This window comes from Anolis carolinensis, chromosome 4 (assembly GCF_035594765.1).
Source record: "Anolis carolinensis isolate JA03-04 chromosome 4, rAnoCar3.1.pri, whole genome shotgun sequence".
Lineage (NCBI taxonomy): Eukaryota > Metazoa > Chordata > Lepidosauria > Squamata > Dactyloidae > Anolis > Anolis carolinensis.
This window is the reverse complement of record NC_085844.1, coordinates 102,988,286-103,004,482: the sequence shown is the minus strand read 5'-3', so window position 1 is coordinate 103,004,482 and position 16,197 is coordinate 102,988,286. Positions and strand designations below refer to the sequence as shown.

The window sequence follows — 16,197 nt, the reverse complement described above, 5'->3', positions numbered from 1 at the left end:
TTGCTGAATGTTCGTGAATTCTTTAGTTTTCTAGTGACTGCAGCCGCTAAATGGGAAGAATGCTTTCCAAATACTTTGGAAAAATTAGAGGTATTTTGAGAAATGTTTCATGTTATTAAAACCTTCTGTGTTACCACATTGCTGAATTTCTACAATGTTGAGTGTTACCAGTGAGTCAGTGCCAAGTTGTGTAGGCTCTGTGCTGAAAAACAGCAGCTCATATATAAACATAGTATCTTTAAAACATACATAGGAGTAGGCATTTAAGAAGCTAATTGGGAATTACTTGAAGGTCACTGGAAATTACTTGCTATGTCTCTGTGATGTATAAGGATCTCCTTTATGTAGTATGATGGTACATTTGACCGGCATCGGTGTCTTCCAAATAAACAGTGTAATTGAAAGGCAGCAGGTTTTAAAACCAAAGAAACACTTCTTCGTTTAAGGTATAATTAGCCTGTAGAACATAGCCTCTAAAATGTTAGGATGACCAAAAGCACTAATTGTTCTTTAAAAAAAATTAAATAGGAATTCCTCTAATCATGTGCGCTGGCCATAAAAGTTTCCTGTCAAGAAAGTGTATTCTTTGAAGTTCTACATAAAAGTAGTAGTGATAGGGGTTAGCAATTCCAGTTGTGTCTTGCTTATAAACTTGCCTGAGGCATAAAACCATATGAACAAGGCATTTGAGATAGAGGTTCCATTTTTAACCTAGCCCAACATATTGCTATTTTACATTCCATGAGATCCATACACCTTTTCTGTAACTTATAATTACAACCCTCTAGCAACATGTAGTCTTTAGGCCAACTCATGCCCTTGAAGAAATGCCAGTACAATCATAGCCGCACCCAGATTCCCCTTTCCCTTCTGCTGTCTGCCAGAAAAGGTCACTTTGGGCAGCCAAGGGAGGAGAACAAGAAATAGTGGAAGAAGTAGGAGCTCTGGCAGTGGCAACAGCAAATAATTTGTTTTTAGGAAAGCTTTACAAAGTAGGAATACCATTTTGCCGACTGGTTGATACAATTTCCTCAGAATACTTGCCTGGCAAATAGGGTGACCAAACCTTTTCCAGTTAATAACTAACTGTGAGAGCTGTTTGGCAGTGGAACTCTCTGCCCCGGAGTGTGGTGGAGGCTCCTTCTTTGGAGACTTTTAAGCAGAGGCTGGATGGCCATCTGTCGGGGGTGCTTTGAATGCGATTTCCTGCTTCTTGGCAGGGGGTTGTACTGGATGGCCCATGAGGTCTCTTCCAACTCTACTATTCTATGATTCTATGATTCTCTATGAATATTGATTTATAATGGTGGGCACCTAAACAGTTAAGAGCTTGGGTCCAAGGGACCAGTCACTGATAATCAGAATTCAGCAAAAGATGTATAAAATCTATATTGCCTATCCTATAATAATTCTTGCTTTATATGAATATTTCTCCACTATTCCACAGTCTGTTGATATTTCTTTGTTATTCCTCTACATTTTAGTGAATCAGTTGTAGTCACTACATCATTTCTGGAATTCTGTACATAGTGAGGTACCTCATTGGTAGAAAAATGGGACCCTTGGTCTACAAAACAATTTCATGTTAATTTGCTTCAGTCTGAACTGTGAGCATTATATGGAAATCACATTTATAGGCATAATTTCTGATTTACTTATATAGCCAGCCCTCCACATTTGTAGATTTGATTATTTGCAGATTTGATTAAAACATTCTGTTTAGGAATCTCTAGGTCATGCAGCGTGAGAACATTTATCGTAAGAATGTTTAGGTCCTCCAGTGAGAATCCGTGGTTATCTTCCAGAAGAAGAATAGTTTTTTTAAAAAATTTTTTTGACAATTTACTTTCCCAGCTGTCCTGGAGCCATAAGCCCAGTGAATGTGAAGGGCAGTTTGCAAACTTTCCTAAAAGCCTTCGAATTAATATCTTATTTTCTAGTTGTTTAATAAGATCTAGAGTTGTGTTATGTGGAGGGATGATTTTGGTTGATAGAAAGAGTGAATTATTCTTCAAAGTTAAGTTAGGACTCACAATTTAAAAATATTTAAAATTTTAGAAATAAGAAACATGGACAGACTTACCTATCTGATCTCGAAAAATAAGGGAAACCCAATGAAAGAGATGGACTGGAACCAAATTCCAGGAAGAAGGAAAAGGTTGAAACCTCAATAAAGATGTTTGGGAGTCAAGACTAAACTAAGAAAACCTGTTTTTATTCTTTACTATTTATACATTCTTTTTCTCTCTTCTTTTCTTTTCTCCTATCTTTTCCTTTTCCATTATTTTACCCACTTCTTTTTACTCTATTTTAACCTGTACAGAAAAACTCAATGAAGAGATACACACACACACACGTATACATACACATACACACGCACACTTTGTATTTGAGTATAAGATTGCCTTTTGGAAATATATAACTTGGAAAGAACCATCAATTATTTCAGTCATTAATTAATGAGCCCCAGAGGGTTTTTAATCATCTATTCTGTATTTATTACGGTCTTACCATTTATGTGTTTTAAATGCAATATTTTATCCTTGTATTGTTGTTTTAATTGGTATATTGTATTACTGTTTTATCTTTTTTATATTATGATTTGTATTATCTTGCTTTATTTTGTCCTTATGTTGTTTGGGCCTCTGCCCCATGTAAGCCGCCCCAAGTCCCCACGGGGAGATGGTGGCAGGGTATAAATAAAGTTTTATTATTTATCAATATTTATTGGGTTTTTCTTTTTCTTTTTCAGGTATATACTTACAAACAGAGATCAATTACACACCAAAAAGTAACAGCTATGCAGCCTACAAGCACAGAAGGCCTGGAAGACATGGCAGCACTAATAGACCTCCATGAGGGCGCCATAATGCATAACTTATTCCAGCGTTATCAGCAAGACAAAATTTATGTAAGTTTGGCTCAAACAATGCTTAGCAAATATTTTGGAGTATGGAATGAATAGTTTGCATAGCTAATCATTTCTCCAGATTGGAACATTGTACATGAAGAAGGAGGGAAAGATGGTGGTGTTGGACTAATTCTAGTATTAATCTTGATTAAACTGTCAAAATGCAACAGATTGATTGGTAAATTTAGTCTATTGTGGGTCTCTTATAGATAGAATTGATAATATGTTTAATCATTGGTTTGTAAAAAGCAGAATGATTGCTTCAAAGGTTGTATGTAAGTTGCATGGTGTGATGCCAAAAATTATGTGTAGATGAAATATCCCACCTTCAAGCCACAGGATATCACAGTCTTGCTTGTTCCTGGGGACTGAGATAAGTACCATTTTTACTTGAGTCTAATGCAGCATCAGATGTAACGCACATCCTAATTTTCAAAATCCTGAAACAAAAAAATGCTGGTGAATGTAATGCACCAGTAAATATTATTATTTATTACCTGTTAGCTGTTCTGTTGCATGCCTCCCCGATACAACCTTGCCTGTACTATTGGGCTTGTCATACTCTTGTTTCACTGTCAAATCTAATGCACACCCTAATTTTGGTGATGTACTTTAGCCAAAAAAGGTGTGTGTTAGACTTGAGTCAGGGCCCATCCAGACAGTACCTTTATCCCAGGAGCTCCCGCAGCAATCAGGAGGGTGGCCAGATGCCATTCCCTGTAAACCTGGCAGCAATCCCTACAAGGCAAAAAACGGAAGATTTCCAGGTGTGGGAATATCGCGGTTTTTGGCCAACTATCCAGATCTTCGCATGTCTGTGTGTCCCTGCAATCGGAAATCACAGAATTTTTTATCTGGGTTTGTTCCCAGGTTTTTGATGTTTGTTTCTGATTTGTCTGTTCCTGAAAAGAAGGTGACACTTGAGTAGAAGGCAAAAACGTTATCCTGGGAAGAGGAACTTCATCCTTTACCTGTTTAATGAAGTTTGTGGCAGAAAAATGAAGTTTCTGGAGTGTAACAAGTACTTTCACATTAAGTAGTACACAATGAAACAGGAACAGACACTTTCAAACCAGGAGCAGAATGTCATCATCACTGTAATTAGTCAGACCTTGTTGTATGGCCATCTGTGCAGACAGGTTTTGTGGTGTACTTGTGCCAGGGAACAATAGGATGATGTTGCCGGGTTATACATGTTGGTTCCTCATTGGGTGTATGCTGACAACATGGTTACAGTTTAGTAAATGGCAAAAACGTACTACTGCTGTTGGGACATGGATGTGCTGGAGAGGAATGTAAATACTGAGAGCCAAGTTGATGCAGGTGGCTAATAGGAATAGCAATGTATAACACAGGAACAGCACCCCATTGTTCCATGCCACAAGTACACAACAAAATCTGTCTGGACAGATGACCAGGCAGCCAGGCTCTAAAAAGTGTCAATCATGACAAAGTTCTGTTCCTGGCTTGAAAGTGTTTGTTCCTGTTTTGTTGTGCAGTGCTGACTTCGACAGAAGTGGTCTTGCCCCATGAGGTTTGTTTGTGTGGCAGATACTTCATGAAATGTCTGGAGGGCACAGTGTTTCTGGCCAGGACAAAGAACGGAACTTTTGCAGAGACCCATATATCCGTATATTCACATTTTTTTTAAAAAAACTGTGGTTTCTGGCAGAAGTCCTGTAGCAACCATCTTGGGAGCCTCTAAATCTCAGAACAAAGCAGTAAATCTAGACAACGGAGGCAGAAATTCTGGGACTAACAGGTCTGTATGTGGACCTCTTCTGAAGTCCTGGGATTTTTTTTTTTTGCCCCTGTTTAAAACCCGTGATTTAGTGCTGCCTCAAAGTGCCCTAAGACTGGCGCTTAAGTCTGTATTGGGTCAGCAATGCCTAATGAAAACATTAGGAAAATAAATCAAAATATCCCACAACTATTTAGGGTATCTTTGTATTTGGGATACCAAGTACATGGTATGATCAAACAAAAGCCACAGCAGTTTGTTTGGTTGTTGAAGAAAATATAGTGCTCATTTAGGTTTGATGTTCATGGCTATTTCTATTCTCAGTTCTTTGATTCTGGAATTTTGGACCTAGATAAGTTTTGGAGGTCAGATTGCTTTGATACAAACAACAGTGTATATTTCAATATCTCTCCAATCTGCTGGAAGAAAGATGCCTAATTGGATGGTATTCCAATGGAAGTAAAGATTTTACAACTTTAAAAATCCAGTTATACTCAAAAATACTCCCTGCCTTCTAAAGAAAAATATATTGTTGTCTAATTGTTTCTTCAGTTTAGCCATGGCAGTATGGCTCTTGAGCATCACACCATTGGTGTCTGTAGGGTTAGAATACTTTCAGAAGGACATATAGGAGTCTTTGTGTCTATGCAAAAACATATTTGGAAGTTTGTAGTGCTAGATCTCTTTTGCTGAGGTCCTGACTATCCCGCCAGAACATTTCCTACTCAAACTTACTTAGTTTTTATTTTGTCCGCAATTGCAGCTACATCATGGGGAACTGTGTATTAGCTACTCTCCTTCAGCTTCTTTATTCTTAACTCTTTTCCGATTTATGGTATCTACAGCATAGCTTAATAACTATATCTCCTGTGGAAAAAAACTGCCAGATGGGCAGTCATTCTAAGTGCTTCCTTTGCTTAGGAAATGCTCGTGTTGTGCATAAGTGTGCCTACTGTAGAGCATTTTCTCACCAGGCCCGTGGGAACAGGACTTTGTGTCTTAAACTCTTGTCTGGGAGTTGGCTATTAAGTATGGCTACTGTTTTAACATTACCACTCAAAACAGGCCTCTTTTTATGGCTTCTGCAGACATTATTTCACCCATTTCAATAACATTGACTTTGCCATCCACTGTACAGATGAACCATACTAGTATTAATAAAATTGCACTCATTAACTGGGGACCTCAGTACCACCAACTCTAGATTCATCCTGGAAAAACCTGAAGTTACTGGCACCATGCAAATCAATACGGGCTCTGTCTAAAGTCTCTGGTGCTTCCAATAAGCAAAATAAGTAGTTCAGTTATTCTTCGGTTCATAAGAAGGAATCCAAGTCTGCTAATGTTCCTGTGGATGACCCATTGTCTCATCAGAAGAGCCATGTCTGCTCATATTACTCCGATTTGTGATTTGTCTGAATGATTTGGATGTCCTAATGGTGCCTAATACTGTTGATCTGACAGTGTCCTCTACTTCAGTTTTTCAGTTGATGTTAGTTCTGATGATATGAGGTCAGCCCTTTCTGTATTTAGTTTACCTGTTCCTATTCTAGAAGGAGGAGGAGGCAGAAGAAGCAGAAGAAGTAGTTGATTTTTCTCTATTAAATGAGTTTCAAAGCAGCTAATAATGCTAAAAACATAGATGACTTTTTTTCTCCTGGAGTTGAACCTGAGAACACATTTGAAGAGTGAAGGTTTGATCAATATTCCATCTACACAACTGCATTGTAGTGAAAAGTTGTTCTACCACTTCTAGCCATCACCTTACGCAGCTAGACCAGTTTGTCACTGCTTGCCTAACTCACCTATGGGTCATGACCTCAAATAGGGTCCCCTTAACACAATAATGGGGTCCAGAAAGGTTGGACAACAATAGAAGGTTTCTGAGCATCACCATGTAGCTGTTTTAGACATTTATACTAACCTCTTCTGCAGTGTTTACAGTGGATTCTGCAGAAGATGCTCAGCTGTACTTCATAAAATCGAAAATCAGCCTGTTTAGCAAGCCTTGCAAATGCTGATTGTATCTGACTCACGTAAACATTTCAAGGGCCGAAAGGAGTCAAGAGTAGAAAAGTTTAAGAAGCCCTGGCCCAGCACACTCATCAACATCATTCTCTTCTCCCACCTCTACCAATGAGATGGCACTACAATCAATATTATAAAATATGATGGCACACTGGGAAGTTTGTGTCTTCCTTTTAATTTTGGATGGTGTCCTTAAAGCTGCACTGCCATCATTGGATTCATGTGATAGCTTTCAACATATTCTGGTGGTGCCTTGACCATGCATGATTAAAGGAGACAGTTATTTGAGATGGTTCATCTAAAGCAAAGCAAAAGAAATACAGTGAAATGGCCATTTGAAGGCTATAATTTTTGAGTATTTAAAAGCTCAAATCCAAAATTAGATTTGCCTGTGGTATGTTGATTATGTATCTTCTTTTATCAAAGGGATGGGAACATGTCCCTAAGATTTGTAGAAATGATCCTTTCTTGGGACCGCTTAAGCTTACATGGAAAGTTTTGAGAAAGAGACCTTAAAACCACATAAGTACATATGTGATGTACCTAAAGGCAAGAGCATTTAAATTATGGTGCCGGAGTTGGCTTTGACTGGGTTTGCCTCCCACACATTTCAGACAGCCAATTTTTTCTGGCAAATGTAATCCAAAAAGAGGTCAAAACAGAATGAAAGGGGGCTATTTAAGAACGGAGAGGGAGAGCTAAATAAAACCATTAAATAAATACATAAACTCACATGAATCCTCTGTGATTTGTACATTTCCATTAACACATGTGCTCTTTTCAGCATAATGAAGAAATTTGTTCAGTGTTTTTCCCCCTTCCAGAATGTTCTCAAAAGTAGTTAAATCTTGTTTTGCTTGTGGGTATATTTCAAGGGCTTCCAAAGGCACGTGGTAATGATTCACTTATCAGAAATGATTTAGTCCTCTCAGTTAACATTAATATTGTAGGTCAGTTTTCTCTTGTTTATGACATTCACTTAGTAAGGATATTATTTTGAAATAGGTGGATGGGAAGGGTTTTGAATAATTTAACTCTCCTCTATCTTTCTTTTGATAGCAAACCACTCTCCTACATTTCTTTTCATACCTACCTATATCATGCTGCTGAGTTAGTTGTTGAATTAACAAGTTTCTAAAGGCCCTTCCAGGCTGTCCCTTTATTCCAGGATCTGATCCCAGGTTTTCTCCTTTAAACTGGATTATATGAGTCCCCACTGCCAGATAATCTGGAATAAACAGAAAACCTGGGATCAGATCCCGGGATATAGGGTCTGTCTGGAAGAGCCCTCAGCAAATAAATGGATCTATATCATTTTTGTCTCTTAAGATGTGTCCTAACGACAGCAACAAGGCAGCCACCTCTTAAACACCATTCAGTCCTGGTTAATCCTTGGATGGGACACCTCCAATGAATACCAGATGCCGCAACCTTTATTTTAGAGGAAGGTATTGGCAAAACCAGCACTGAGTATTCCTTGTATAAGAAAACTATGAAATTCATGGGGTTGTTGTCAGTTAACAAGTAACTTGAAGGTGCACATGCATGATCACACAAATATATGTTATTCCTTAAGTTCTTTGCTTGGCTTGGCTTAGTGAATTTGCCATTTGGCAGGTAAAACAAAGAAGAAAGAAACTGCAACAGGGAGAACAGTGGCAAAGAGATGGTGCAAAAGGTTATGAAAAAGCGACCTCAAGCAATAAAACATCTTGGACCAGCCCCATATAGTAGAGCCCCCCCCCCCTCCCCGGCACACTTTTGTGGTTAGTTTTCTAGTAAATCACAATTTTATTTAAATGTTTTAGGAAGGAAGTATATTATTCTTTGATATCAAGAAACTACTATGGAACTTAAACTTGCAGCATTCAAATAATGTATTGAACAGTTTTCATCACACTTAATTGGCTCTGCAATTGCTTTATTTCATCATTTTGGTTCAGTAAGCTTCTCTAATAATATTTGATCCATCTAATTATAGCATACTTTTCTGTCTAGCTTTATTCTCAAGAGATCCATCAGGGAGCTAATGGCTACACATTAATGATCAATAAAACAATGAATGAGTTTGCTTGCTCTTGGATTCTAGCCAGATGCCAGAATACTTTAGAAATGCAGGTCAATAGGTCTGTTTCCCTAATCTGTTACATTTTTATAGTGTATCCAAGTTCTAGATATTAGTTTAACCATCTTATTGATTGAGGTTTTAGCCACATTGTTGTTTCTTAATCTATGCATGTTTGGCCCACTGGCTACAATTGTATATTTCTTTCCTGTCCAGGGACAGGCAGCGATTAAGGACCAGCACTGGTCCACAGATCATCATTTTAGTAGCATTGAACAAAATGATAGCAATGTGGCTCATTTATTTATTTATTTATATCCCACTTTATCTCTCCATACGAAGACTCAAAGTGGCTCACAATCAAAAACATCACAACTTAAAATATACAAATATACAATAATAAAAGAGTATATTATTATTATATATTATCAATAGTAGTATATTTAATATATTAGGGTGGAGAAGTATGTTAAAGCACTGAGCTGCTGAACTTGTAGACCGAAAGGTCCCGGGTTCAAATCCCGGGAGCGGAATGAGCGCCCGCTGTTAGCTCCAGCTTCTGCCAACCTAGCAGTTCGAAAACATGCCAATGTGAGTAGATCAATAGGTACTGCTCCAGCGGGGAGGTAACAGCGCTCCATGCAGTCATGCCGGCCACATTACCTTGGAGGTGTCTACGGACAACTCCCACTCTTCGGCTTAGAAATGGAGATGAGCACCAACCCCCAGAGTCAGACATGACTGGATTTAACGTCAGGGGAAACCTTTACCTTTTATTTTATATTAGAATAATACATAGCATTACCATGCTTTGAACTACTTTTTCTGTCAAATTTGTTGTATAACATGATGTTTTGGTGCTTAATTTGTAAAATCATAATGTAATTTAATGTTCAATAGACTTTTCCTTAATCTCTTCTTATTATCCAACATATTCGCTTATCCAACATTCTGCCAGGGTGTTTATGTTGGATAAGTGAGACTCTATTGTATATTTATATTCTTATATTATCTGCTTAGAACTGGATTATATGAAGCTCCTTCTACACAGCTGTATAAAATGCACACTGAAGTGGATTATATGGCAGTGTGGACTCAAGATAATCCAGTTCAAAGCAGATAATATAAGATTATAAATGGGTAATATAGCTGTGTGGAAGAACCTTGAGTCTACACTGCCATATAATCTAGTTCAAATCAGATAATCTGTATTCAAATTACAAAAGAGACCTCATGTGCCATCCAGTCCAACCCCCTGCCAAGAAGCAGGAGAATCACATTCAAAGCTCCCCCAACAGATGGCCATCCAGCCTCTACTTAAAAGCCTCCAAAGAAGGAACCTCCACCACACTCCGAGGCAGACAGTTCCACTGCTGAACAGCTCTCTCTCATAGTGAGGAAGTTCTTCCTTCTCTCCTGATGTTTTGTCCACATCTATGGCAGACATCCTCAGAGGTTGTGAGGTCTGTTGGAAACTAGGTAAGTGGGGGTTATATATCTGTGGAATGATGTCCAGGGTGGGAGAAAGAACTCTTGTATGTTTGAGTCAGGTGTGAATGTTTCAATTGGTCACCTTGATTAGCATTGAGAAGACTTTCAGGTTCAAGGCCTGGCTACTTCTTGTCTGGGGGAATCCTTTGTTAGGAGGTGTTAGCTGGCCCTGAAGGAAGGAAGGGGGGAAGGAATGGAGGAAAAGAAAGGAAAGGAAAGGAAGGAGAGAATGGAGGGAAGGATAAGGAAGTGAAGGGAAGAATGGGAGGAAGGGGAGACAGGGAAGGAGGAAAAAGAAGGAAGGAAGGAAGGAAGGAAGGAAGGAAGGAAGGAAGGAAGGAAGGAAGGAAGGAAGGAAGGGAGGGGAAAGGAGGACAGAAGGAGGAAAAGAAAGGAGAAGAAAGAGAAGGATAGAAAGAGAGGAAGGGCCTCGCACCTCGACAGCGCCCCCGCATGGGCTGCGCTACAAGCGACCGCTTCATTCGCCTTAATGTTGGACTGCCTCTGGCTAGTACTTATTTTAAACCTTGCACCAGTAACCAGAATTGGCATAAAACATAAACAATAACAGCATTTTTAAAAACTTATAACCTGGCAGGAAAGGATAAGAACAATGCAATGCATAAAACCACTATAAAACTAGAAGATGGGATTGTGACCTTTTAGGGAAAGGACAAGTGAGACCTGTCCTTTCCCTAAAAGTACTGCACTGTATATGTCTACTTATCTATGTTTTCTACATCTGCGAGTGAATCTGGAAAGTGGAAATGACCCCCTTCTAGTGTTTAAGGGTTAAAAAACGCAAGGGAATAATCTCATCCCAAAGTTATCTGACTAAGGGCTCTTTCAAACCTAAATCTCAAGGTTTAGATCAGGGGTCCCCAAACTAAGGCCCGGGGGGCCACATGCGGCCCATCGAAGCCATTTATCCGGCCCCCACGACACAAAAGAAGGGGGTTGGGCTAAATGACCCAAGGGTTCTCTTCTTCTCTTCTAATTATTATTATTATTATTATTATTATTATTATTATTATTATTATTATTTTATTGTATGACACAGCAAAAAAGATAAACATGCTGGATTTCGTATCACAAAATCACAAGTTGAACACTTCCCAAGTGTCAAGGACTGTGTGGTGTATTTTCAGGTGATGCGCGCAGATCCCAGTAGGGTGGCCTTTATTATTATTATTATTATTATTATTATTATTATTATTATTATTATTATTATTATTAACTTTGAGGCTGGGATGCCATCTGTCAGGGGTGCTTTGCTTGTGCTTTTGGTGCCCAAAGGCAGAAGGGGATTGGACTCAATGGCCCAAAGGGTCTCTTCCAACCCTCTTTATTATTATTGTTGTTGTTGTTGTTGTTGTTGTTGTTACTGCTTGGTGGCCAACTACAGTCTGGCCCTCCAATAGTCCGAAGGATCGTGAACTGGCCCCCCCAAAAAAGTTTGGGGACCCCTGGTTTAGATAGTAAATGTGTTCTAATGATGTTTTTAGTGGATTTGTCATAAAAAGTTGTATCACAAGTATTTTTGCCTCATACTTGGTTCAATACTATTATCTTTATTACACTGTTGTCAATAATTTACACTGTATCATGCTGGAAATAAAGAATGAGGTGACTATTTCCAGTGTTGTCGAAGGCTTTCATGGCCGAGATCACAGGGTTGTTGTATGTTTTCCGGGCTGTATAACCATGTTCTAGAAGTATTCTGTCCTGACGTTTCGCCCACATCTATGGCAGGCATCCCCAGAGGTTGTGAGGTATGGAGAAACTAAGCAAGGAAGGTTTATATATATCTGTGGGAAGTCCAGGGTGAGAGAAGAACTCTTGTCAGTTGGAGACCAGCATAAATGTTGCAGATAATCACCCTAATTTGCATTGAATGGCTACATCTACTAGCTACTTTCTGCCAGGGGGCATTCTTTGTTAACTGCCCCTAGTTCCCATGTCTCAGAGTGTTGCTTCTTATTTACTGTTCTGATTTTTGAGTTTTTTTAATACTGGTAGCCAGATTTTGTTCTTTTTCATGGTTTCCTCCTTTCTGTTGAAGTTGTCCACATGTTTGTGAATTTCAATGGCTTCTCTGTGTAGTCTGACATGATAGTTGTTGGAGTGGTCAAGCATTTCTATGTTCTCAAACAATATACTGTGTCCAGGTTGGTTCATCAGGTGCTCTGCTATGGCTGATTTCTCTGGTTGAGTTAGTCTGCAGTGCCTTTCATGTTCTTTGACTGGTGTTTGGGCTCTGCGTTTGGTGGTCCCTATGTAGACTTGTCCACAGCTGCATGGTATACGGTAGACTCCTGCAGAGGTGAGAGGATCACTGGTTCCCTTGATGTATGGTAAGAACACCTTCATCAAGGGAACCACTGACCGCATCGGCAAACTGATGAAGAAGCACAACCTACAAACCATCTACAGACCCACAAAGAAAATCCAACAAATGCTACGGTCAGCGAAGGACAAGAGGGAATTATAGTTTTTTATTATCATTTATTTTCACTATTAATGTGAATAATGTTATTAATTTATATTTAATTTTATTTTTATATTATTATTTCATAATTCAACATGCTGTCATGTTTTGTAAAGGATGTACTACTGATTATCTTAACTGGGGCTTATTTTTGGGGTAAGGATTACATAACGGGCATTCTGAAAAATCATGCAGGGGTTATTTTCCAGTTACTGTAGTGAAGAAAAAAAACCTACTATTCATATCCATAATAAGAACATGAAGTGTGACTCATGCTAAGCAGGATTCCATCCAGATACAGAATCTGAATCCAGATTTCAAATCCTAGTTGCCAGGTTAGTCTTGATTATAGTTAATATCGAGATTAAAGGTAACTGGTTGCTAAGGAAACATAAATAGCTGGAGTTGAATCTGTGACAGTATTGTATGCTGGCAGTCTACTGTAGGTATGAAATAAATCTGGCCCTGAGAAAATAGGTTTACTTGCCAAACAGGGATTTCAGCCTCAGTTTCCAGAGTCGTAGTCCAATAGTCAAATCACTGTACTGTGCTACCTTTATTTTTACTTGGTTTTAAAAAATCGGAATATTGAAAACTTCTGGGCTAGTAGTCCCAAGAAACTCTCCAATCATCTTTATTGGTGCTTCAATACTTGCAATGAAGTGTAAAGCAACAGAATAAGAAACATCTTGAACCACTACTTGAATCATGATGTATTCCTTTTTTCGTAGAGCTACATGACTATAACTATCAAAGTAATTAAACAGTAACAATTACTCTGCAAAAGGATCCCTCAACATAATGTGATGGAATGATACTATTGTTACTGGTATAGGAATGAATTACACATAACTAGTTTCCAGTGTTTGGTCTGGATAACTTTTGTATGAGGAATAAATTCCTTGTAATCTTTATTCAGGCCTTCTCTCCTCCATACACACACATGTACATAAACAAACTCCTATTTTGCCCTTTTGCAGAGACATGTCTTTGCAACCAGCTGCAGGCTAGAGCGGTGGGAAAGAAAACACATTCCACTTTGAGCAAAATTAAATTATCTTTTGTTTGCTTTTCAGTGGAAGATTTTAAATGTACTCTGTGCGCTCTATTGGACAATGAGCTTCAGCGAGCTCTCGTGTGAACATAAAGTGTGATTATAGGGTTTGACATTTCCATAACAGAAATGATATGACTGGGTAGAAGATTTCTTGGAACACATAATCACATTGACATGTTAAACTGTTGCTTTTGAGAAAAATATTTGGCCTCCAATGTTTAATGTATAATTTAGGATGAAAACTGGACCCAGTCCCTTTCAAATTAGCGTGTAACAAGCTGAAGTGCAGACCACGCTGCCCACAATTTTGGTATGCCATGGCTAGCAATGTATGTGCCCATCAATTATGACTTCATTTAAGATAAAACTAAAAAAAGCAGTGAGTTGAATTGTAGTGCTGCCTCGTGTCTTCTTTTGTGCTGACTTCTGTTCATTTGTTGACCTACTTGGCTTATATCATGAAGCCAAAGGAAGACAAAACAATACAGTGATCTTGTGGTAAAGAGTCGGAATCAGAAGAGAGAGAGAGGAAGCTGGGAATTTCTGGCCAGTAAACCAGAGCTGCTTAAGCTAGCACCAGATGTTGCATTTTCCTCCTAATGGGCCACAGATTGGTAGAATATTTGTGCCCATTGGCAATAATCTTTTCTTTCTTTCCTGGAAACTCTACAGAATCCTGCAGCTAATGACACATGGATCATCATTGGTCCATGGACCATTATTTTCAGTAGCACTGCAATATTGTTGGCAACACTTCAGCAGAATATGTTTTATCAATGGCAGTTATATATAGCTGTTAGCTACAAATATAGTGCCTCCATGTGCAGAGGCAGTCTGATCCCAAGTGCTAGGAAGTAAACAATAGAGCATGTCTATTATTTCTGGGTCTTGTTTTGTGGTTTCCTCGGGGGGACCACTTCTAAAGGTGCAGAATAAGATTTTATTTCTGTTCAGGCACTTGGTTAAATTGCTGGTCCTCTCTACCCTACTCTGTATCATATTACAAATTGCTTTTGACCCTCTGCTTGGTTTCAAAAATAGCTTGCCACTTTAGTATATGTGTTTGTATGTCCAATGGATGGTGGGAGGCTTTTGACAGAACAAGTTGAGTGGTTCTTGGGATTGTAGCCAAGGTTCTGATCTTGATGAATCAGTGATCTGATCCAAGTGAGGCACTGAGTATGTCTTTGAAACCTTTTGGTAGATGCCAAAATCAAAACAAACCTCTACAATGTTTTAAACTTGCAGTCCTCAGTGTTTTCAACACATGTGGCAGACGTCAGCTTTGAGTGTATATGCCTATTTGAAATAGAACTTCTAAAGAGTTTCCAAAGTGAGTCAGTTGTAAGATGATATGCAGAAACCTCTAAAAAGCTGAATGCAAACAAAAGACTTGAAAGTAACATCTTTTTATAGTCAGCATAAACCACCTTCCTGAGTGGATAAATGGATTGGGAAAAAAACAGGGGTAAGATAGTGCAAGTTCCTTTTGAAAGCTCATGCTTTTAGTATATACTATATTTTAGAAGAAATGAAATGACAGTGTGAATACACTCCTCATAATAGCTTTATTGATGCAATTGTAAAAATATGTCCTTCTCCCCTTGAAATGGAAAACATTTTTGTATTAATTTAACAATGCAAATATAGTATGATGCCCCAGTACCCATGAGACCTCTACCCACGAAGTCCTCCAAGTGATCCTCTTACAGTGGATATCTCTTTGGAAATTTAGTAGGTCCTATTCATTTAAATAGGAGCCTCCGGTGGCTCAGTGTGTTAAAGCGCTGAGCTGCTGAACTTGCAGACCGAAAGGTCCCAGGTTCAAATCCGGGGAGCGGAGTGAGCGCCCACTGTTAAGCTCCAGCTTCTGCTAACCTAGCAGTTTGAAAACATGCAAATGTGAGTAGATCAATAGGTACCGCTCCGGCGGGAAGGTAATGGCGTTCCATGCAGTCATGCCGGCCACATGGCCTTGGAGGTGTCTACGGACAATGAACTTCTGGGTTGGCAGAAGCTGGGGCTAACAGTGGGGGCTCTCTCCGCTCCCCCAATTCAAACTTGCGGCCTTTCGGTCCAGAAGTTCAGCAGCTCAGCGCTTTAACACGTTGCGCCATCAGGGGATATTATTTCCTAAAGGTTGTGAATATACAATATTTCTGATTGTTTTTTTTTTGTCTGTTGGAGGCAAGTATGAATGCTGCAATTAGTAAAAATGATTAGGATGTAATGGCCTTGCAGCTTTAAAGCCTGGCTGTTTCCTCCCCTAGTAAATTTTTTGTTGGGAGGTGTTAGCTGGCCCTGATTGTTTCCTGTCTGAAATTCCCTTGTTTTCAGAGTGGTGTTCTTTGCGATATTTTATGTGCTTCTACTGTCTGTGGCCCTGAGAAAACAGGATTTGCCAGACTTTGATGAT

General features: G+C 39.0%; 1 protein-coding gene across 2 annotated transcripts in view; it reads left to right on the top strand.

Annotated features, from left to right (window-relative positions):
* Positions 1 to 16,197, top strand: part of myo10 (myosin X) — a 258,827-nt gene that overhangs the window by 101,188 nt on the left and 141,442 nt on the right. For both annotated transcript variants that reach the window (XM_008108850.3, XM_016992938.2), the window contains exon 3: positions 2,753 to 2,911. In XM_008108850.3, the coding sequence (XP_008107057.2) occupies positions 2,753 to 2,911 (159 nt within the window). The remainder of the gene's footprint in view (positions 1 to 2,752; positions 2,912 to 16,197) is intronic.